At 44.5% G+C, this 24932-nt stretch overlaps 1 protein-coding gene and 1 long non-coding RNA gene across 3 annotated transcripts in view; one reads left to right on the top strand and one right to left on the bottom strand.

The window, feature by feature from the left end:
* Positions 1-685: 685 nt before the first annotated feature.
* Positions 686-15790, bottom strand: LOC308579306. The gene is made up of 4 exons (XR_014004399.1): positions 14942-15790; positions 12391-12471; positions 3355-3560; positions 686-2406 (listed from the first exon to the last, which is right to left on the bottom strand). It is a non-coding gene; the product is annotated as an uncharacterized lncRNA (long non-coding RNA).
* The window catches only part of RPS6KA6 (ribosomal protein S6 kinase A6), a 63619-nt gene continuing 52736 nt past the window's right edge, over positions 14050-24932 (top strand). For both annotated transcript variants that reach the window (XR_014004385.1, XM_081180160.1), the window contains exon 1: positions 14050-14782. Coding sequence is in view for 1 of the 2 variants with exons in the window: in XM_081180160.1 (XP_081036286.1) it covers positions 14618-14782 (165 nt within the window). In the remaining variant the exon portion in view is untranslated. The remainder of the gene's footprint in view (positions 14783-24932) is intronic.

Below are 24932 nucleotides of genomic sequence, written 5' to 3'. Positions count from 1 at the left end.
AGGGCAAATAGCACTGAAGGCTTGTCTCATAATGGATAATTTAAAAATGGAACGAAAAACGGCACATTTCAAAGCAAATTGGCTGCTGTTCATGCACTCCAGTCCCTGTCTACGTACAGCCCGGATTTGGAACAAGCAAAGGAAAACCAGGAATTCATAACTGCATAGCAAAGTCCCTTCCATACGCTATCCTACTTCTCTTCCCGTTGTAGTTTACTGCTGATTTTAATTATTTTAAAAATATTTTTAATTACTTGATTTTACTGTTTTTATTTATAGTTGCAATATATCCTCCAAACCACTTAGTGGTTTTGTTGCAGTCAAGCAGTATATAAATTTTGTTAAATGGATAAATAAATCTAAGGTAGGGGCTGATCCCTATATTATTTGTAGAAGCTTCATCATACCCTCCAACATTTATCCAATGAAAATAGGGGTGTCCTATTCCATAATGGAATAATACTTATTTATTTATATATACCCAGCCCATCTGACTGGATTGCCCCAGCCACTCTGGGCAGCTTCAAACATATAGTAAAAGGTAAAGGGACCCCTGACTATTAGGTCCAGTCGTGACTGACTCTGGGGTTGCGGCGCTCATCTCGCTTTATTGGCCGAGGGAGCCGGCGTACAGCTTCCGGGTCATATGGCCAGGATGACTAAGCCGCTTCTGGCGAACCAGAGCAGCACATGGAAACGCCGTTTACCTTCCCGCCGGAGCGGTACCTATTTATCTACTTGCACTTTGACGTGCTTTTGAACTGCTAGATTGGCAGGAGCAGGGACTGAGCAACGGGAACTCTCCCCGTCGCGGGGATTTGAACCACCGACCTGATCGGCAAGTCCTAGGCTCTGTGGTTTAACCCACAGCATAATAGAACATTAAACATTAAAACCTTCTCTTCACAGGGCTGTCTTCATATCTCTTCTAAAGGTTGTATAGTTACTTATTTCCTTTGCTCGGGGTGGGGGCACATGACTCCATAGCCTCCAACATTTCTCCAATGAAAATAGGGACATCCTTAAAAAAGCAGGACATTCTGGGATCAAATCAGAAACCAAGACGGCTTTTGTAAATCTAGGACTGTCCCTGGAAAATAGGGACACTTGGAGGATATGTTTCATTGTTTGATTTTATTTGTTTCATACAACAGCTGTTCTGTGACTGGGTTGGGCCGGGAAGAGGTGGAAAGGGAATTACTGGCAGACAGTCTGAAAGGATTGACCCTCTTGATCATATCTCTGGAGACCTTTGATTAGCAATTTGTATGATAGAAGGAGTTAGCTCCTTCCAATCTATGTCAAGAGTGGGAAGGAGAGGAAGAAAGGACCTTTTGCAGAACTGCCAGTAGATTTAAGGATACCCATGATCTGGACATATTGAAATTTGCCAGCCGCACAAGGCAGGAGAGTCCTATAAAGGACAACATCCAGATGGACAACAATTTAACCTTTAATGTGATTGTAGATGAATTGACAGTGGTAAAAATATTAGTGGGAAAGTGCTTTGTTTGGCCAGAAGAGAGATTAGTTACTTGAATACAGGCCAATATATGTGCCAATGGACAGTAATTCATCATGGAAAATATGGGAAATGTTGCTTTAGAATTAACTGCTTTTGAGGTCTTCCCTGTAGCATAAGGCTGGGAAATATTTAGAGAATGAGCAGTGGGGTGGGTGGGTGTGCGCCGCTTATGACTAGTGCCAGGTTCACTTCCTCCCAGGGGTGCCAACTTGAATAAAATATTGTGGGGGCCCAGATAAGCCCCGCCCTGCAAAATTTATCACATGGCACCGTGCACACACACTATTTGAATGGGAATGCCCATCAACTGTGTGGGGGCCCAGCCTCAAATATTTTATTGTGGGGGCCAACGTCCCCACGGCCTCCAGGAGCTGGCTCCTATGCTTCTCCCCAGATTATGACACAATGAAAGCTAGTGTGGTGTAGTGGTTAGAATGTTAGACTATGACTTGGGAGACCAGGGTTAAAATCCCTACTCAGCCATAAAGCTCATTGGGTGACCTTGTGCCAGTCACTGCCTCTCAGCCTAACAGGGTTGTTGTGAAGCTTAAATGAGGAGGAGGAGAACCATGTATGCCCCCTTGAGCTCCTTGGAGAAAAAGGTAGGACATGAATGTAATAAACAAACAAGCAAGAAAGCAAGCAAGCAACTCATAGGCTTGCTTACCATTATATCTGAACCAGTGCTTATGGTTTGTTTCTCACCAAACAATGAGCAGAAACCAAGGTTTATTTTTGGGTTACTGGTTATGGTTTACTTGGCTTGCTGGTTATCTCCACCTGTGATACTTGTGTCCCAAAGTCCAATGACCTACACCCATGATTGTTTTGAGTTCTAGGTTGAGTTTTCTTGCAACCTGCCAAATTCTGCTGCAAATGCCCTTTAAAAACAAACAACATTCAGTCCTAATTTCTAAACTTCAGAAGAAGTCACCATATATATTTTGCTAAAACAACTCATATTGCCATTTGTGATATGACTACATGAAGGCAGATATGTCAGCACCCATGAACTGCAATTCTCTTTTAGAATCACATAGCTGTGTTACAGTGTATTATAATGGTTAGTTGAATAAAACATGTAGTTCTTCCCAACATTTTCAGATAAACAACGCTACAACAGCCTGGAGTCTGTACCCAGATTTACAAATGTGAACACTGCCTTTGAACAAGAGAGAGAGAATCTTCTCTTGAACCATGTGGTGGACCAGATTGTTCCATCATTCTTGCCAATGTTACAAAAAAATAGGGAGGGGGGGAATGACAGACCCAAGTGCTTTGTTTTTTCTTCACTTGCTAGCTTTTTCTGTGATGCTCTAAAGTCACAAGTGATGCCATATGAAAGCAAAACTATCAAGACACCCTTGAATGTGCGTTGGTAGAGCCAATCTTAAAGGGCAACATTTCCATGAAATTTTGAGGTCTGTCTGTAAGCAGGTGTTGCCAAGTATTGCCCTGCTACCTTGGCTCACACAGTTTTGTTTTGCTTGTTTTGCTATTTTGTTTTGCTTGTAAACAAGCACAGCATTTATGCAGCAACTTGACTTCAGAGGACAAAAACCAATGGGAGAACATTACCCACCACAATCTCTTCATTGTCATGAACAAGGGAGTGGCTCACCACACCTGCTGTTCAGAAACCTGGGACCTCTGGAATGTGCAAATGTCTTGCCTTCACCTATTATATATATATATATATATATATATATATATATATATATATATATATATATATATATATGAGAGAGAGAGAGAGAGTCTTATAGAACATCTTTTGATTGGCTTCCAAAAAACCACACACAACTGAAAATCCAAGGAAAGCTACTCACCTTCAAACCCCTCCTCTCTTGTTGAAATCAACTAAGTTTCTTGTTTTTTGCTTGGAAAACCTCCCAGGATCATCTGTGTGTCACTGCCCCTTTTGTCCTCCAGCACTCATTTGCACCTCCAGTTCCCTTTCCAACTCAGCAGCAGTGACCCTCCTGGCAGCAGCTAGGTAGAATGAGATCCCCCAGAAGCTGGTGATGCCTCTCCACTGAAAGTGGAGTACACAGGTAAGGACAGCACAATGGCAGCAAAATATACGGTAAATACAACAGGTAGAGAACATTAAAGACATTTAATCATTTGATTGTATGAGCTGTAGTCAATTAAACTTGCATAAGGAAACAAATATATGTATGATGCCAAAAACATGCATTCTTTGTTTTAAAATGATGCATGTGTGAGTTATAGCAGGCATAATCTCAAAAGGCACATTCCTTCTTATATAAGACAAAAGAGAAAATGATACTTATTATCTTCAGTTTTCCTAGCTAGCTAGCTTATATCCAATGTTAGCCCTCCTCAGAATTTACCCATTGAAATTAATGAACACAAGTAATTTAGTTCCACTAATTTCAGTGGAACTACCTTGAGTAACATTTTGTTGGCTAAATCTCTCTCTCTCTCTCTCTCTCTCTCTCTCTCTCTCTCTCTCTCTCTCTCTCTCTCTCTGTGTGTGTGTGTGTGTGTCTGTGTGTGTGTGATGATGATGATGATTTGAAAACCTTGATTCATAATGTATTTAATTCTGGATTGTTGGTAATCCTCTGGAATTTCTGTGGTAGTTTTTTAGGTTTTCATAACACACACATACACGCGCGCACTGAATCAGGGCAATTTCTACTTGATTAATTGAGGAAAGATGCTTTTAGTCTAACAAATTATAGTAATATACTAAGCACTGTAGCCCTAAAAATAGAGTGCCTTGATGGGGCTGAAGGGGGATAAGGGAAAATGTTATGTGTTAGGTAAAGCACAGAAGTGTGTCCCTGTTTGTAGCTGGGAAACAGTGGAGAGCAGAAATAAATGCTTTACATATGACTCTCATTATTATTATTAGATTCAAGTGCATACTGGAAATTTAAGCTTGTACAATTAAACTGGATTCAATGCTCTGCATTCCTAATGAAACAAATCCATTTCTTAATATTCTTATTATTATTTATTAAATTTCTATGCTGCCTTTCATCCAAAGATTTGTTACAATAAAAAACACACAAAATACATACCATAATAACAAACAAAAATAACGTCTCCCATAGTGTAAAAGGTCATAGATTGTTTAATTAGCCAAAGACCTGGGAGGAGAGGAATGTTTTTGCATGGTGCCTAAAGGTGAACCCCCCTGGGGAGAGCATTCCACAAACAGGGTGCCACTGCAGAAAATGCCCATTCTCTTATTGCCATCCTCTAGATCTCTCTCAGAGGAGGCACATGAAGGAGGGCCTCAGATGATGACTTTTAATGACTTTTGCTATTAGGAAAATAATGTGCAAATACTGAAAAGTGTGGGGAAAACAAATAATCAATGGGAACACGTGTAAACACCTGCAAGCAAACCAGGATGAATATTCATTGTTGTGTAACTACCACCTACAAAATCAGAATGAATGCTCAGTAAAGACTGGACATAGTCTAATCACTGTGTAAGTGAATCAGAATGAATGGTCATCTGGACTGGAGGAGCCCTGTTTGTATAGTGTGTACCATCACAAATGTGGTACAAACATAGTATTTGTGCAAATCAGCCCAAAACAGTCCCTGCCTTGCATTAGGTATTTCCAGTTAGTCACCCAAGCATGAGTTTTTAAGGTCACTGGGCACAGATTGTTTCAAGGAAATGGCATGGGCAGGAGGAATAAATATTGTTTCTCCTACACCTTTTAGCTCCCACAAAGAAGCCAAGCCAGATGCCCAAACAAGTGGCTGCAGTGCCTGTTTCCTCTGTTATGTCACAGGAAATGGTGGGAGAGAGAATTAATCATAGGAATGGTGCTAAAATTTTTGCTGAAGCCTAGCCATGCCTCAATTGAAAACTAGGGATTTGCATCTTTGGGCCCTTATCATATTACTTTGCGAAGTCATGGTTGGCTGCACACATCTACAGATACCTACAAATGCAAATGTGGGAAGCCTAACAAGAGACCACAATATTCAGAGAAAGGGAATGCACAGTCAGAAGTGTGAAAATCTGCAGAATGCACGTCTCTGGAAAACATACACCTCTCTACATTGCTTGCATTTTCACACATCCAAAGGCAAACTTGGCCTTGATTACAGGGCATCTCAGCTCAGGAAGAGTCATTACAAAGGATTGAGAATAGGCTTTATAAGGCTTATTATAAAGCATCCAGAGTAGTAAACACCAACCTTTTAAAGATTTCATCTTAATGTTGATAAGAACATAAGAAGCGCCTGCTGGATCAGGCCAATGGCCCATCTGTTTTCACAGTGGCTGATCAGATGCCTGTGGAAAACCCACATGCAGGATTCACTCTCCCTTCCTGCTGCTCTTAAAAAACCCCAACATAAATCTAGCACAACAGATGAGACCCACCATAAATCAGACCATGTGTGGGTCCTAATCTACTTGTTGGACCAATACTCTACTTGTTGGACCAATACTCTAGTACTGTATCTAACATGGGAAATGATGTAGGCATTGAGTAATTTTAGCTAAATAGTTATTTATTAATTATTTAAAATATTTATAGATAGCCCCTGCATATAAATTATCAATGTGGTGCAAAACATAAATTCAGTAGAACATGGGACTCTTAATCTCAAGGTCGTAGGTTTGAGCCCCACGTTGAGTAAAAGATTTCTGCATTATAGAATCATAGAATCATAGAGTTGGAAGAGACCACAAGGGCCATCGAGTCCAACCCCCTGCCAAGCAGGAAACACCATCAGAGCACTCCTGACATATGGTTGTCAAGCCTCTGCTTAAAGACCTCCAAAGAAGGAGACTCCAACACACTCCTTGGCAGCAAATTCCACTGTCGAACAGCTCTTACTGTCAGGAAGTTCTTCCTAATGTTTAGGTGGAATCTTCTTTCTTGTAGTTTGGATCCATTGCTCCGTGTCCGTTTCTCTGGAGCAGCAGAAAACAACCTTTATCCCTCCTCTATGTGACATCCTTTTATATATTTGAACATGGCTATCATATCACCCCTTAACCTCCTCTTCTCTAGGCTAAACATGCCCAGCTCCCTTAGCCGTTCCTCATAAGGCATCGTTTCCAGGCCTTTGACCATTTTGGTTGCCCTCCTCTGGACACGTTCCAGTTTGTCAGTGTCCTTCTTGAATTGTGGTGCCCAGAACTGGACACAGTACTCCAGGTGAGGTCTGACCAGAGCAGAATACAGTGGCACTATTACTTCCCTTGATCTAGATGCTATACTCCTATTGATGAGGCCCAGAATTGCATTGGCTTTTTTAGCTGCCGCGTCACACTGTTGGCTCATGTCAAGTTTGTGGTCAACCAAGACTCCTAGATCCTTTTCACATGTACTGCTCTCAAGCCAGGTGTCACCCATCTTGTATTTGTGCCTCTCATTTTTTTTGCCCAAGTGCAATACTTTACATTTCTCCCTGTTAAAATTCATCTTGTTTGTTTTGGCCCAGTTTTCTAATCTGTCAAGGTCGTTTTGAAGTGTGATCCTGTCCTCTGGGGTGTTAGCCACCCCTCCCAGTTTCGTGTCATCTGCAAATTTGATCAGGATGCCCTTGAGTCCATCATCCAAGTCGTTGATAAAGATGTTGAATAAGACCGGGCCCAAGACAGAACCCTGTGGCACCCCACTAGTCACTCTTCTCCAGGATGAAGAGGAACCATTGATGAGCACCCTTTGGGTTCGGTCAGTCAGCCAGTTACAAATCCACTGAGTGGTAGCATAGTCAAGACCACATTTTACCAGCTTCTTTACAAGAATATCATGGGGCACCTTGTCAAATGCCTTACTGAAATCAAGGTAGGCTATATCCACTGAGTTCCCTTCATCTACCAGGCTTGTAATTCTGTCAAAAAACGAGATCAGGTTAGTCTGACATGACTTATTTTTCAGAAATCCATGCTGACTATTGGTGATCACAGCATTCCTTTCTAGGTGCTCACAGACTGTTTTCTTAATGATCTGCTCCAGAATCTTCCCTGGTATTGATGTCAGACTGACTGGGCGGTAATTATTTGGGTCCTCTCTTTTCCCCTTTTTGAAAATAGGGACAACATTTGCCCTCCTCCAGTCTGTCGGGACTTCGCCTGTTCTCCAGGAATTCTCAAAGATGACTGCCAGTGGTTCTGAGATCACATCTGCCAGTTCTTTTAATACTCTTGGATGCAGTTCATCTGGCCCTGGAGACTTGAATACATCTAAACTAGCCAAGTATTCTTGTACTATCTCCTTAGTTATTCTGGGCTGTGTTTCCTTTGCTGAATCATTTGCTCCAAATTCTTCAGGTCGGGCATTGTTTTCTTTATCGGAGAAGACTGAGGCAAAGAAGGCATTGAGGAGTTCAGCCCTTTCTGTGTCCCCTGTTTGCATTTCACCATCTTCTCCTCTGAGTGACCCCACTGTTTCTTTGTTCTTCCTTTTGCTACGAACATACCCATAAAAGCCTTTTTTGTTGCTTTTAACCTCTCTAGCAAGCCCGAGTTCATTCTGTGCTTTAGCTTTTCTGACTTTGTGTCTACACGTGCTGGCTATTTGTTTGAATTCCTCTTTGGTGGTTTCCCCCCTTTTCCATTTTTTGTACACATTCTTTTTTAATCTTAACTCAGTTAAAAGTTCTTTAGATAGCCACCCTGGCTTCTTTAGGCCCCTTCCATGTTTCCGTCTCATTGGTATTGCCTGATGTTGTGCTTTTACTATCTCCCTCTTAACAAACTCCCAGCCATCATGAACTCCCTTTCCTTTTAGTATTACTGTCCATGGGATCTCACCCAGCACTTCCCTAAGTTTTATGAAGTCGGCTTTCTTAAAGTCAAGAAATTGAGTCCTAGTATGCTTGGCTGCTCCTTTCCGCTGTATAGTAAACTTCAGAAGAGCATGATCACTCGCGCCTAATGATCCTTCCACTTCTACCCCACTAACCAGCTCATCAACATTGGTTAGGACCAGATCTAAAATGGCTGTTCCTCTTGTTGCTTCTCCCACTTTCTGGACAATGAAGTTGTCTGCAAGGCCAGTGAGGAATCTGTTTGACCTTATGCTCTTGGCTGAGTTTGACATCCAACAAATATCTGGGTAATTGAAGTCCCCCATTACTACTATCTCCCTTCCTTTTGCATGCTTGGCCATCTGTTCCAGGAAGGCATCATCTATGTCCTCCGTTTGGCTTGGGGATCTATAGTAAACTCCCACAATGAGGTCTCTGTTATTCTTCTCTCCCTTAATTTTGACCCAAATGCTCTCACTTTGGCTTTGAGGTTCTAAATCTTGGATCTCTTCACAGGTATACACATCCCTGACATATAACGCCACTCCTCCTCCTTTCTTGTCTGGTCTGTTTCTCCGAAATAGATTGTATCCCCCCATTATTACATTCCAATCGTGGGACTTATCCCACCAGGTTTCAGTGATGCCTATTATGTCATATTTAGTTTGCTGTACCAAGAGCTCAAGCTCATCTTGTTTATTTCCCATGCTTTGCGCATTAGTGTACAGACATTGAAGTCCATTAATCATTCCCCCGTGTCTCTTATTTAAGGATTTTTTCCTCCCACCACTAGGTCTGCGTGCTGTTTGCTCCATTTGGTCTATGACATTTGGATGATCATCTTCATCAATTGATAGACTCCTACCTTCAGGAGCAATGTCTCCCTCCCCCACATTAGTCAGTTTAAAGCCCTCCTGATGAGGTTTCTGAGATTTTTGGCAAAAACATTTCTCCCAACCGTTGTGAGGTGCAGCCCATCGCTTGCCAGAAGTCCATCTTCAAGAAACTGCAGTCCGTGATCTAAGAATCCAAACCGTTCCTGTTTACACCATTTGCGAAGCCAGCTGTTCACTTCCACTATTTTTCCCTCTCTCCCTGGGCCACGTCGTTCAACTGGGAGGACAGATGAGATGACAATTTGTGCATTTAATTGCTTCAATTTCCTGCCCAGAGCCTCGTAGTCTCTTTTGATCTTCTGGAGGCTATTGCTTGCAGTGTCATTGGTTCCCACATGAACCAAGAGGAAGGGGTATTTGTCAGTGGGTTTTATGATTCCTTGCAGTCGTTCAGTTACATCTTGGATCTTAGCCCCGGGGAGATAGCACACTTCCCGAGACATCTTGTCAGGCCCACAGATCACTGCTTCTGTTCCCCTCAGTAGGGAATCCCCTATCACCACTACACGCCTCCTCTTAGGTTTGGTCGGGGTTCTTCCATGAGCTGTCTGTTCCAAGGTCGCCTGCACATTCCCTGAGGACTGACTTTGCTGCTCGTCTTCATATACCTGATCGACTGAAATGAGGGAGAGATCCTCAAATGGAGTCTGCTCTTCGTCTTCCATGCTAGGGGAGAGGACCTCAAAGCGATTGTGTATTTCTAAACAATCAGAACGAACCCTGGGCCTCCTACTTCTTTGAGTCACGTTTCTCCATATATCTGGCTCCTGTGTTGATGAACTAGCCTCCTTCTCAGGGGAGTCCCCTGTCTCCTCCTTGGTGGAGATGGTGTGCTCTGTTGCTTCCAAGAAGAGCTCCAGATCTCTAATTCTTTGGAGCGTAGCTACACGTTCCTCCAGTTGCTGGACTTTGTCTTTTAAGAGGGCAATCAACATGCAATTGCTGCAGGTAAAGCTGCCTGCAACCTTTGGCAAGATGGCAAACATTGCGCAGGAACCGCAGGCGACTGCAGCTGTTCCCTCCCCCTCCATCTTGAGAACGTCATTGGGGTGGCTACAGCGGTCCTCCATCATAAAAAGTGTGAAGACAGGACAAATAACTCCCCCCACAAAAAAACCTAGGTCTCCCCCAACAAATGTTTGAGACTAGTGCCCCTAAATCTAAAAGATGGATCAAAATGCGCGCGCCGCTAGGCGCGCGCCGCTGCCTTGCTACCTCTGATAAGCTCCTCCCACAGCTAATCACCTTCCTCAACAGAAACCCTGCCCCCTCTGACCTTTGCACAGGGAGAACAGCTAATCAGCCACAAAGAAACACACACACACAAGAAAACCCTTTTTGCTCCTTCTTCAACTGCTGCCCTGCTACCTCTGATAAGCTCCTCCCACAGCTAATCACCTTCCTCAACAGAAACCCTGCCCCCTCTGACCTTTGCACAGGGAGAACAGCTAATCAGCCACAAAGAAACACACACACACAAGAAAACCTTTTTTGCTCCTTCTTCAACTGCTGCCCTGCTACCTCTGATAAGCTCCTCCCACAGCTAATCACCTTCCTCAACAGAAACCCTGCCCCCTCTGACCTTTGCACAGGGAGAACAGCTAATCAGCCACAGAGGGTTGGACTAGATGATCCGTGTGGGCCCTTCAAACGCTACAATTCTATGATTCTCATTTTAATTTATTGGCTCTCGTCCAGTCCTTCACTGCATTCAGGCATTGGTCCAGAGCTTGCACAGCCAGTCCTGATTAAGATGTTATGGAGCAACAGAGCTGTGTGTCATCAGAGTACTGATGACACTGTGCTCCAAAACTCTGAATGACTGCTCCTGACTCAATTATTTAGATGCTAAATAGCACTGGGGACAAAATAGTGCCCTGCAGAACCCCATAGCACAATGACAGCCACCAAGGAGCATTCTGCCAGTGCTCTTTGGACTCAGCAGCACAGGCAGGAATTGAAGTAATACAGTGATTCTGATAGCAATCCTGAACAACTGGTCCAGGATACAATGGTTAATGGTATTAAACACCACTTAAAGATTGAGTAACACAGGGTTGCTTTTCATAAAGGAAATCTATCAGGGAGATCAAGGCTGGTTCAGTCCCAAAACGTGCGCTAAACCCAGATAATTAGTACTGCCCAAGAACATTTGCAGTTGCTCTGCCGCAACCACTGCCTTTCACCCAAAAGCAAATATATTATAAGCAAGAGGGGGAGACGAGCAGGATGAACGCGATGGCAAAAGGTTGGAAGGCTGAAGAAAAGAAAAGGGGAAAATGGCAGGGAGAGGTGTGTGGGAAGTTGACAGCCTACAAACATCTCAAAGGATTTCAGAACTGTTGTCTGGATTAGGTAAAGGGCTGGATAAGGGCCAAGAAACTGATGCTGAATCCTGAGAAGATTAAGGTGCTGTGGGTAGGTGGTTCTCAGGTCTGGGAGCTTGCTGTTTTTCCTGTTCTGAATGTTTTGGCACTCCCTCTGAAAGAGCAGGTGCACAGTCTGGGAATACTCCTTGATCCAGCTCTGTTAATGAAACCTCAAGTGGTTCTAAGTCCCTTTTACCAGTTTAGGTTAATTTGCCCAGTTGTAGCCATTCCTGGTTAGGGATAGCCTAGCTATGGTGAGTCTTCCAGCCCTGTTAGTCTTCCATTTGTACTGCTGTGGTAAATTATATGTGGGGCTGCCCTTGAAGATGACTTAGAAACTTCAGAATTCTTGAAGCTGAATTCTGCCTGGTGTGGATAGCAGGATGCATATTACTAGATCAATTCATAAAGAATTACGTTGTACGCTTATTCAGTTTCAAGCACAATTCAAAGTACTGGTTCTTAACTTTTAAGTTCTAAATAGCTTTGAATCTACTTTACGAAAGAAGAATGAGTTAGTTGTATGCCTGCTGTCACTAAACCTTTCCCACCCCCAATATGGCAAAGATAATAATAGTAACTCACATTGCAGGGATGTTCTAACAATAACTATCAGAATTCATGTGATACTCTTTGAGCATTTGGGGGTAAGTATTATATAAATATTATTCCGCCAACTTTCAGCCAACCAGTGCATATCTTCAACCAGTGCATACAAAATTTGTCTTGTGATACATCACATTTCCCTTCAAGAGCTTATGGAGATAGAGATAATATGTTGTGGCAAAAACTGAACTTTGCATGTGGCACTAAGCCCAGTGTCTTACTGGTTACCTACCTTGCAATCAGCAGTAAAGCGCACAGGCCTTAGTGTTGGAGAAAGGCACTCTGAACATTCTTAGAAGCAGGTCCTTGAAACCTGGTGTGGAAGAAAGGTCCCAGTTTGCATATATCTTTTCACCCATCACTTTTTACTTCAGAGAGGTAGTTGTCTTAAGACTACAAAATCGTCAAAGACTCTTGTTGCAACCTAATTTTACAGGATCTGCTTCCTGTGTTTGTTGGGACTTGGTAAGCACATTCTCTAGTAAGTGCATTCATTCAATATAATTTAGGCCACTTTTTGGAGCATAGTGAGCATCTGAACAGGGAGAAGCCATGCAGTACCTAGACCAGTGCTTGGAGACAGTGATGAGATGGATGAGGGAAAATAAGCTGAACTTGAATCCTGGCAAGACAGAGGCACTGTGGGTGAGTGGTTCCCATGTCTGAGAAATTGGTCAATTGCCTTTTCTGGATAGGTTTGCACTTCCCTTGAAGGAGCAGGTTGACAGTCTGGGGGTTTGCCTGGATCGAGTTTTGTCACTGGAGACCAAGGCAGCCTCAGAGGCTAGAAGCACCTTGGACTGGGAAAGCTTGGCCACAGTAGTTCATGCACTGCTTACATCCAAGATTGGATTACAACAATGTGCTCCATATGGGGCTTCCTTTGCACTTGATCCAGAAGGCTGTGGCACAACTGCTGGCAGGAGTGAGACCTTGTCAGCATATAATGCCTGTGCTCAGAGACCTATACTGGTTGTTGACTTGCTACTGGGCCAAGTTCAAGTATGTAAAACCTTTAACAACTTGGGAGCAGTTTACGTGTGAGATTGCCTTACGCCATATACCTGACTTGCTTTGATCTGTGGAACTGGCACTGCTACAGGTGTCACATAATACCCATTCTGCACTTGTAAGAAATCCACCTTACGTGTGGCAGCACTTATTGACGTCAGACAGGTGCCTTCACTGTACTCTTTTTGAAGCCAGCGTTTTTTTTTAAAAAAAACACAAAACCCAACATTCTTGTTTAGGCAAGCCTGCCCAAATATGTAGCACGTTGGTGTGTTTTAACTTGGTTGGTCCTTAGCTTATAGCTATTTTTTAATCACTCTTTTAATATGTCGCAGCTGTTTTATTGATGTTATTGTTTTATTCTTTTTGTAAACCGCTTTGAGGTTTCTTCTTCTTAGTCAAGAGGTATGCAAATTCCACGAAATAACTAAATGGAACATTGAAGGGGGGTGGAAGCAAACGTTTGGAGCTGCAGCCCTAACCGGTTTACTGTGCGGCACCAGCCTTTCAGGGTGCTTCAGTTGCAACAGCAGCACGACTGTCTCAATAGCATCTGGATTTATTTATTTAATTTTTTTTTAAAAAAGGAAATTGGTTCTTCCACTACTTGCCTGTCGCCCCCCCCCCCGCTCACCCAACCCAAAACTCATCTCGAGTATAAAATAGCCTTTATTATTTAAAACAGCCAAATCTCTCTCCCTCCTCTGATCCGAGCAGCGTTGCACATTTCGGTGGGGGGGCGGTGGGGGGGGGGAGAGAGGAAGACGAGATGGGTGGCGGTGGAAAAGCGGCGGGTGCCGACGTCATCGCCACCGACGTCACCTTTCCCCGAGCCCACGCAATCGCTGACGCCACACCTCCTCCTCCCTCCCCAACTCTACCTTCTTACCCCCTCCCACCACCCTACGCGTGATGCTTGCAACTCCCCCCTCCCGCAAGGGGAATTCTCCTCTACCCGGGCCTGACATCACTCCTTCCTCACCCAACAGCCCACCAAAGCAGAGACGCCGGTTTAGCGACGGCCTTCTCCTCCCGCCATGTTAGGAGGAGGAGGAGGAGGAGGGGAGGTCGGCGTAACACGGAGCCGCCCCCGCCTGCCCGGGTAGCAGCAGCAGCAGCAGCTCCTCCTCCTCGACGGGCCACTGCATGGAAAGGCTGGGAGCGATGAGCGAAACCGCAACAGCCTTGGAGGCTTCGGCTGACTAGGGGAAAGGCGAGCGAGCGAGGGAGGGCGAAGCTCCCTCCTTTCTCCCTCCCCCTCCTCCTCCTTCCCGTCCCCTCAGCACGAGGGGAGGGGAAGAGCATGAACGGCTGCCCCGTCCCTGCCCGCCGCGGCGCCGCTTGGGCGAGAACGAGGAGGAGAGGCGGAGGAGGCGGAGGTGGAGGAGGAGCGCGGCGGCCGCCACCAGGACGACGACGACGACAGCCGCCGCCGCCGCCACACAGTCATGGTGCCCTTCGCGCCGCCGGAGGGCGCGGAGGAGCCTCAGCCTGAGCCCGAAGCGGAGCCCTCCTCCTGCCCTCCTCCGCCCCCGCCTCCTGCCGCCGCCGGCCTCATGGAGATCTCCGGCGGAGGAGGCGGCGGCAGCAGCAGCAGCAGCCCAGGCGGAGAGGTGAGGGAGTCCCGGGCTGGGTTTTCTGAGGGAACTTGAGGTAAAAGGTTCTGAGGGGGGATCGGGCGGGCGGCAGGCAGAGGCAGCGCCGGCTTAAGAGGAGGGGGCGTGCGTGGCGCTGCCGGTGGTGGGCAGTGAGGGAGGCGGAGGGGAAAGTACCGGCTTGCCGCTGTTCTCCCATCCCTCGGTGCTTCGTCTCCTCCTCTCCCCGCAGGGATGCGGGAACCGGTTCCGGAGGGGTCTGAGGGAGAAGGGGCCGGCGGGGGGGCGGCGGCCGGGGTCGTGAGAGGAGCTTCGTGACACCAAATCGACACCCCACCCCGTTTTCATACGTTCCCTACGGTATCTTTCATGCCACCCCCCTATCTTCCTTGACTCCACCTGGTCCTTCAACTTGCCTTTTGCTTGCTTACCTGCCGCCCCCTTATTTATTTTCAATACCTTCGTTATTCTGACCTGTCCCTCTCCATCATGCCTTCCTGTCAATCCTCTATAGATTCCTCCATCCATCAACAGCTGAACTTGCGCTGTCATTCTCTTATCTCTTCTTTGCGCGCATCCTCCGCTCGCCCGTTTTCCTGCCCTCTTGGCTGGCACCTTCTCTTTCCCTTTCACTAACTCCGGCCTTGCTAATTGCCCTTGCCCCTCTGAGAGGACTGAGAACCTCGACTTATTCAAAAGTCGATTTAGCAGCCCCATCAGAGAACGGGAATTTTAGAGCTAACTCACTTTATGCAGTGGAATGCAAGGGAATCCTGAAACGGAAACCTGTTCCCTTTTGTTTCTCTTTTCCATCTTCTCTAGCTCCGAATTCCAGGTCTCTGTTTTTTTACTGCACAGGATCCAGTGACACCCAAAAGTCTCTGAAAACTGTCCCCCCCCTTTCTACAACCACTTGGTTTTCAAAAAAGTATTGCCTTATAATTTTCTTCTTGTCCATCTACCTATTGCTGCCTCAGGTTTCACTTTTTTTTCACTGAAGTACTTTTACCAGATAGATTCCTCTCCAAGGCAGATCCTGTCCACATCTGTTTGTCCTCTGCGTCCTAAAGATGCTCGGTTCTAAACAGTTGCCAGATGCCTCCATTCTACACTTCTATATCCATCTCCATCTATTTTTATTAACAACCACTTCCTACTTTGTTCACCCTAGTTCTCCTGGTAGTTAATCCCAGACATCAAGGTCTGATGCATCCTTCCTCTACCCTGCTAGCTGTCTCCCCTTCACAGCAAGGCACTGACTCTTGAGTTTGTTCTTACTTAACAAATACTTTACTCTCACAAAAATTACCTCTTTTACTTCAGCATTAAAACATATTTGGCACCATGGTGCAGTAGTGAGTTACTCCTCTTTGCTTCAGTGTTTGTTGACTTAAGAAGATGAACTATTTTGAATTTGTTGCTGAAATATCTTGCTGTGGTTTGCATCTAATATCCTAATTCTGAAAGGCTCCAAATTGTCCTTTCCATTCCACAAATTTTGTTTGAACTTCTCAAAAGAGCCTGCTGCTCTTTGCCCTTGAGGTGTCTCCTCTAAGTAGCCCTAATGACCTATAGATTCCTGCCATATTTCCTGTATCAGTCCTACCGGAGTGATGCTAACATTCCATTTTAAAAACAAGAGGTGTGGTGACATCTGTCAACTACATAAATTGGGAACAGACATAAGGAATGTTTTGCAAAACTTAGCAATAAAAATAAGGAATTACTAATGACCCTTTCTGGATGTATCTGCTTTGGAAGATGTCATGCTGTTTTTGGCTTAGCTGATTTTGCTTTACTACTTTCAAGCACCTCAAATACAATTCACTATATTTATTACTGTGTTAATAGAGCTCTGGGGGTCCCAGATGGCCTCGCAATGAGGCAGTGCATTAGACTTAGACCTGCATAGCTTCAGCAAGGGTTCTGCATCATGTGTTCTTAAACATAGTCTTGACCCCCCACCCCAAGCTTCACTCAAAACAAGCCCCCACTCCTTAAACATCTCTTTAAGACTGGTTCAGTTTAAAAGTCATTCAGTTGTCCCATCTTTCAGCTTCTTCTTTATCCTTATAAACCACCTGCACTTTGAGCCTTATTTCTCCTTAGAGGATCAAAGAACCTATGTAGTAACTGTTTCTAAGCCAAGGAGAAGCTGGTAAACCTTTTATTCTCTCAAGGGCTCATTTATTATGGAAAACAGCTTGTACAGTGGTACCTCGGGTTACAGACACTTCAGGTTACAGAAGCTTCAGGTTACAGAGTCCGCTAACCCAGAAATAGTACCTCGGGTTAAGAACTTTGCTTCAGGATGAGAACAGAAATTGTGGTGCGGTGGCAGCGGGAGGCCCCATTAGTTAAAGTGCTTCAGGTTTCAAGGACAGTTTCAGGTTAAGAACGGGCCTCCAGAATGAATTAAGTTCTTAACCCGTGGTACCACTGTACAAGGTTAGAGTCTTCAAAGTATTGTTCAGATGAATAAAATGTTCTCTGTAAAGTGGTATGCCCAACTTCTATATCGTATACTACCATTGCCAGGATGTTATCAAATACTGTTTGATGTCAGGATCTTTTACATTCTACCAGTTGTAACAGCTTTTGTCAGAATGGCTTTTGTTTGGCTTTCAGTGGCTTAATTTTAGCAGTCTGACTGACTTTTCCCTTTGTCCCAGGCACCATCAGAAGTGTCATTAAACAAACATTCTAGATGCATTAAAATTGATAGTTTCAACAATGTCGGAACACTTTTTTGAAAAAAAAGATACTCAGCAGTTTCATGGTAAAAAAATAAGCAGCAGCTTTTGGAATCTCCTTAGTCCTAATGTAGCTATTGCTGGAAATTGAGTGCATGGTGTGAGTTAAAAAAAATCACGTTGTGCAAGTAATAATATTCTAGTACAGAATACCATTGAATATAGAAACTTTGTGCTAGACCCCATGTTCCTGAGATTGGCAGAAGAGAGTTGAATATATCTGTTTGTAGGGGGGGGGGTTATTGTTTTGTTTTTGTTTTAACTATTTATTTTGTTCTTTTATCCTGTATTTTTATCTTGTGAACAGCCCTGAGATCGGATGCAGAGCAGTATATAAATTTAATAAATAAAAAAATAGGCCTTAAATGCAAATTTATATGCTATGTTAATGAACATTCTTATCTAAATACAGTACTGTTTCAAAAACTGGTCAGACTAGTTTCTGGTTGTTCTTCAAGTGTTTTTATTGGTCCACTTCTATTAGAAGAACTCATTCATTGCTCAATATGATTTTTTTTTATGTTGTAAATGTATGAGACTATAAATTGAAAGTTTATTACTCTGTGAGGTAGGAAGTTTTAAATAACACCAGATTCTATACATGGAAGTAAGTCATACAGATTATGGGGCTGAACTCTAAAGTAAGTGTGCATAGGATTGAAATCAGTGGGATTTAAGCAGCATGACTGTGCAGGATTGTATCCTTAGTGTTTTATAACTTCGCTGTTTATGTGTCCATAGTGCTGTTCCTGAGCACTGTAATTGCTGTGCAATTCTATATTATAGCAGTATACACTTTGAAATATTTCTGTGATTGAATCCTTAATCATGGTCTGTAAAAAAAGGTAAAGATCAAGGACCCCAGGATGGTCAAGTCCAGCCAAAGGCAACTATGGGGTTGTGGGCGCTCTTCTCACTTTTTAGGCCGAGGGAGCCGGCATTTGTCCACAGACAGCTTTCCGAGTCATGTGGCCAGCATAACTAAACTGCTTCTTGCACAACAGTACACCATGACGAGTGCCAGTGCATGCAGAAACACCGTATACCTTCCCGCCTCAATGATACCTATTTATCTGCTTGCACTGGTGTGCTTTCGAACTGCTAGGTTAGCAGAAGCTGGGACAAAGCAACAGGAGATCACCCCATCATGCGGATTCAAACCACCGACCTTCTGATCAGCAAGCCCAAGAGGCTCAGTGCTTTAGATCACAGTGCCACCCACTCCCCTCATGGTGTATGTGCCCTAGTAATTTAGGAAAATACTATAATAAAATTCATTATTGAGTATCTAAATAAAAACAAGATTGGTGTTTATACTCAAAATTGTTAAAATACAACATAGCAACATTTGTTTAAAAACAACAACTTTAGCCTTCTTTTAAAGAACCTGCGTGCAAAGTAGCATATTGTTAGGTGCCAGTGTGGTGTAGTGGTTAAGAGCAGTAGACTTGTAATCTGGTGAACTGGGTTTGCATCCCCGCTCCTCCATATGCAGCTGCTGGGTGACATTGGGCTAGTTGCACTTCTCTGAAGTCTCTTAGCCTCATTCACCTCGCAGAGTGTTTGTTGTGGGGGTGGAAGGGAAAGGAGATTGTTAGCCGCTTTGAGACTCCTTAAGGTAGTGATGAAGTTGGATATCAAATCCAAACTCCTCTTCTTCTAAAGTAACTCATTAAGTTACTTATTTGAACAAAAAACTAGTATGCATGTCACACCTCCAGTAGTCATTACTGTCTTCTAACACTGCAATCCTATGCATATGTGGAAGTAAACTCCACTGAACTTTGTCAGGTGTAGGGCCAAATTACACATTACACTAATGTGCAAAGGATCCAGTTGCCAAGCAGGGATTCTAAGCAGTGGCAACAATGCCTAGAAGCAAAAGCATGAAACTTCTGTGGGCAAGGGTTGTGCCCTTCTAGCTCTTGCTCCCCCCCCCATATTTTTTTCTGGTACACTATGATCTACTCTGAAAGCTGGAACAGTGGGGGTATAGCTGATGACAAAACTTTGCAGTAGGAAAAGCAGGTCAAGCTTGCCTCTATCCTAAGCATGTCTTAAATACTGTGTCTTACTGATGAAATCTGTCTTTGGAAAACCATGGTTTTAATTTACAGTGGTACCTCGGTTTAAGAACAGTCCGATTTAAGAATGATTCAGTTTACAAACTCCGCAAAACCAGAAATAGCGTCCCATTTTGAGAACTTTACCTCGGGCTAAGATCGGAATCTGAACAGTGGAAGGGTCCCGCAGCAGGAGGCCTCATTAGGGAAAGTGTGCCTTGGTTTAAGAATGGTTTCGGTTTAAGAACGGACTTCCGGAATGGATCAAGTTTGTAAACCGAGGTACCACTGTATTCCCCTACCCAGAAATCTAGTAGAATGTTCATGCATAAACAGGTGCTGTTTCCGCAGTACCTCCTGTCCCCCCCCCCCACTCCAACTTCACTATCCTGCTTACTATTTGAAAGGTACCAACTGGTACCTGCTAGAAGATCGCTTATAATGGATCATTTTTCATTGAAGTACTAGGAGTATGGGGCTACTACTATGTACAAATCTGGGAGTTTTAGATTAAATGCTAAAAAATACTTGTCAACATTCCACAAATTGTTAGTTGCTTTAAAATCAAGGATTTAAATGTAAATCAAATTAATCTTATGGATCTTCAGCTATTGTCGTACAGGTTCTGCATACTATCAAAACAACCAGAAATGTTTTGAAGTTAACATTGGTTTAAAAGTAGTCAATCTAGAAATAATTTATTAGTCTGATTCTTAATTTTATGTTGAACAGATACATGTATGATACAGAAAGAAACAGATGACATCTCTTTTGAATCTGTGCTAAAATTGTGAAATGTCTGAAATCAGTTACAGTATATTTGTTAACAGAGCACAGATTAAGATTCACTTGTAACATTTTCAGTGTCCATTCTCAGATGCTATCATACAAGTAATGGAGTTTTGCAGGTAGCTGTAGATAGTTATGGTATATTTGTAAACTTGGTACACATGCAACATTTTCAGTGTCCATTCTCAGACATCACTGTTGGACAATTAATGGAGCTTTACAAGTAGTTGCACATTTGGTATGTGGGTGCTGTTACAGGAACTGCTCCTCCTGTAATATTCTGGAGGTGTATGTGTGTGTGTTAGACAGGATTATGCATTTAAAATGTAAAATTGATGTGTGTGCATGAGAGAGAGGGAGCGCTTTTTGGTTTAGTTTGGTTTAGCAGATTATTAAGGCAAGACTTAAAATTTCGGTTTCTTTTATTTTATACTTTCTAAAAATTAGAATTGTACGTGGGAAATGCATTCTTCACTCTTTGAAGTTTATGAGGAAGTCAAATGCCAGATTAACATTGTAGCCTGAAATGAAATTATTCAGCCATAACAAAAAGGATGTTTACTTAGGACAATGCTGTTGGATTTGGAGACAGCAAATATTGTCATGAATATGAATTGAACCTTGCATTTTCTGTTGCTTTACCAGCTCAATGCCTCTTTTGTGTGTGTTCTTATTGTTGAATTGGTGAGAAAGAAGAGTGCATCTTTGGATTATCAACTTTGTCCCTATATTCATTATGTGATAGAAATAAATTCTTCTAGTAGCCTTTTTACAATCGTCTTTGCTTAGATTAATTTTATGAAACTGTTCTCATTTATCTTGGTTCACAGTTCACCAAAACAGAACACAGTTATGGTGAACATCCCTGGCAAAGTTGTACTTTCCAAAGAGTACTCTGTGTGCGCAAGAGAACTTTTAGGAATTTATATCTCTTACAATCATAGGTAGTGTCAAATGTCTAATAGTAATAACTCTATATTTGGAAATTTACTTAGGTGCTGTAATTTTAGAGTTCATTTGCCCTCTTTTGAAATTAAGGGCTGAATTAAAAATGAGGGCTGAATTAAAGAATTCTGGATAAATGAGGAAATATTTTTAAAGGGAAATAAATTTTTTTTCATATTTATTTACCTTCTGCTTTTAAACAGTGACAGTAAGGACACTGGTAAGGTACTGTGCATCTTTTACACTTCTGTTATGGTTATAGGCCAATGTCTCACATGTGCATAAACATTTACTTGATAGCTCAAGATGAGGACTTGCAGCTGAATGTGTGAAATAAATCCACTGAAAAGCATAGTGTTTAAAGGGATTTGAAAGGTGGTATTTGATCTTTGAAACCTATCATTTCACAGTTCAACCTTCTATATATCTTATTTACTAGATTTGTAATTTGTTATTTACAGATAGTTTTCCAAAATATTATGACATTTATATTTACAATAAGTTCCAGAGGAAGAAGGGGGGGAAAGGGCAGCCACTTCTTCTATTGCCAACTTTTAAATTCATTAAATGCTGAAAAAATTAATTTGACTAAAGTTAGACTAGATTGGGAAAAAGTTTCTGCAGCATCATAGGTGAATATTAGAGCAAGCATTACTTGCCCCTATACAAGCAGCAAGAGGCAAACTACCTCACTTATTCCCTCTGGCTGGGAGCCACAGTGCTATCCCAGGTATTGGTCAATTAAAGCCAGGGGAAGCACCTTTGAAAGCCTCAATGATTCAACCAGGGAAGGGGTACAATACTTGCATTACTTATTCTCTTCTCCCCCGGTCCAAAATATTGGTGGACAATATTTGGTGGTTATGCTTTGCCCCTTCCAATAAAATTCTAGAGTGGTGGGAATTTTGTGGAGCTAGGTTAAAAAGTGCAACAACCATAGTTTTCTAAAGCTTTCGAAGAAAGGTTTTCTCAAGCTTTTGAAAAAAACTTTGATGAAGCCATAGTGACACTCAAGCTCACACTGAAGTCCATGTGTTATACCTATTTTCAGGCAGTGTAGTTCTGAGTTTTGGGTCTTGTCTAAATCTGAAGTCCATGTGTTATACCTATTTTCAGGCAGTGTAGTTCTGAGTTTTGGGTCTTGTCTAAATCTGACCTGTTGTTACTTACTCCATTGATTCCCAGTTTGTGTTAGCAACAACACAATCCTGTCCAGTGCAGGATTTGTAAAAGAAAGTATACAGAGTGTCCGCAGTCATATAGATATAGGTCATCCTGTTGACATTGTGTACCTAGAACAGGTGTGGTGAAACTTAGTTGCTGAACTACAGCTCCCATCATCCTAGTCCGTTGACCATGCTTACTGGGGCTGTTGGGAGTTGTAGTTCAGCAACATCTGGAGGGTCAAAGGTTCTCCATACCTCACTTAAACTTTTAAAAATCTATTATCTTCTTCAATGGGGTTGTTCTATGATAGATCACAACTCCTTCAAAACATCTGTGCTATTGACTCTCAGACCTTGAGATTGTTGAAATATATACATAAAAAAAAATCAATTTGAGTCTTGCAGCAAAAATTGGGTCTACTAGGCCATTTTTTAAAAACAATGTGGACTAAAGTTGTTTCAGGGGCCCTTCTGAGATTAGGGGCCCTGAAGCTTAAGCTTCATTAGTTTCATAGTACGTCCCCACCCCCCACATACAGGATACATATTTTAGAGGCCTACAAGTGAGAGAGTACCCCCAGACTGTGCACCTGCTCCACCAGAGGGAGTTGAACCAATTCAATACAGACAACTGAATATTTCTCAGATCACCATGCCTCCGTCTTTCCAGAATTCAAACTCAGTTTATGGACCCCAATATGAGGAGGGGGGATGTTCAATTAATGTTGCAGAACTCTCTCTTCCATATGAGTATTTGTTTTCACTAGCCCCTTGTTTGTCTCTGCATTGAAAAACAATTGCCCTAACTTTTCAGTTTGCTGGAAATGTGTCTTTATTGGGGAGCTAATGTATCAATGGATTTAGGGTTTCAAAATAAGAAATGATTTTTTGTTGTGCCAGAAGAAATTTAATGTACCGTACCGTATTTTTCGCCCCATAAGACGCACCGGCCCATAAGACGCACCTAGATTTTAGGGGGGGAAATGAAGGAAAAAATTTTTATTTCCCCCCCAGGTGCGCTGCGCTACACCAGGAGCTTGGGGCGTGCGGAGCTCAGCGCGCCCCAAGCTTCTGCGTGCCGGCAAGCAGTCCGCTGCCGCCCCAAGCCTTGCGCACCCGGCGGGACCTCCTGCCGGGTGCGGGAGGCTTGGGGCGGCAGCGGACTGCTTGCCGGCATGCAGAAGCTTGGGGCGCGCTGACCTCAGCACGCCCCAAGCTTCTAGGTGCGCGCAAGCAGTCCGCTGCCGCCCCAAGCCTCCCGCACCCGGCGGGACCTCCTGCCGGGTGCGGGAGGCTTGGGGCGGCAGCGGACTGCTTGCCGGCATGCAGAAGCTTGGGGCGCGCTGACCTCAGCACGCCCCAAGCTTCTAGGTGCGCGCAAGCAGTCCGCTGCCGCCCCAAGCCTCCCGCACCCGGCGGGACCTCCTGCCGGGTGCGGGAGGCTTGGGGTGGCAGCGGACTGCTTGCCGGCATGCAGAAGCTTGGGGCGCGCTGGCCTCAGCACGCCCCAAGCTTCTAGGTGCGCGCAAGCAGTCCGCTGCCGCCCCAAGCCTTGCGCACCCGGCGGGACCTCCTGCCGGGTGCGGGAGGCTTGGGGCGGCAGCGGACTGCTTGCCGGCATGCAGAAGCTTGGGGCGCGCTGACCTCAGCACGCCCCAAGCTTCTAGGTGCGCGCAAGCAGTCCGCTGCCGCCCCAAGCCTTGCGCACCCTGCCTTCAGGGCGCCCGACGCTCCGAGAAGCAGGCTGCTATCCGCAGCCTAGACATCCCTGCGGGTCCTCCCACAGGGCTGCCTGGGCGGCGGAATTGTTCCCGAAGCGTCGGGCGCTCTGCCTTCAGGGCGCCCGACGCTCCGAGAAGCAGGCTGCTATCCGCAGCCTAGGCAACCCTGCGGGACCTCCCACAGGGCTGCCTGGGCGGCGGAATTGTTCCCGAAGCGTCGGGCGCTCTGCCTTCAGGGCGCCCGACGCTCCGAGAAGCAGGCTGCTATCCGCAGCCTAGGCAGCCCTGTGGGACCTCCCACAGGGCTGCCTGGGCTGCGGAATGGTTCCCGAAGCGTCGGGCGCTCTGCCTTCAGGGCGCTCGACGCTGCGAGAAGCAGGCTGCTATCCGCAGCCTAGGCAGCCCTGTGGGACCTCCCACAGGGCTGCCTGGGCGGCGGAATTGTTCCCGAAGCGTCGGGCGCTCTGCCTTCAGGGCGCCCGACGCTCCGAGAAGCAGGCTGCTATCCGCAGCCTAGGCAACCCTGTGGGACCTCCCACAGGGCTGCCTGGGCGGCGGATATCTTCCTGAAGCCTGGAGAGCGAGAGGGGTCGGTGCGCACCGACCCCTCTCGCTCTTCAAGCTTCAGCGAAAGCCTGCATTCGCCCCATAAGACGCACCCAGATTTTCCCTTCATTTTTGGAGGGGAAAAAGTGCGTCTTATGGGGCGAAAAATACGGTATATAAAATAG

This window comes from Podarcis bocagei, assembly GCF_964188305.1.
Source record: "Podarcis bocagei genome assembly, chromosome: Z".
Taxonomy (NCBI): domain Eukaryota; kingdom Metazoa; phylum Chordata; class Lepidosauria; order Squamata; family Lacertidae; genus Podarcis; species Podarcis bocagei.
Note: the sequence above shows the minus strand (reverse complement) of the source record. Positions and strands in the feature narration are given on the sequence as shown.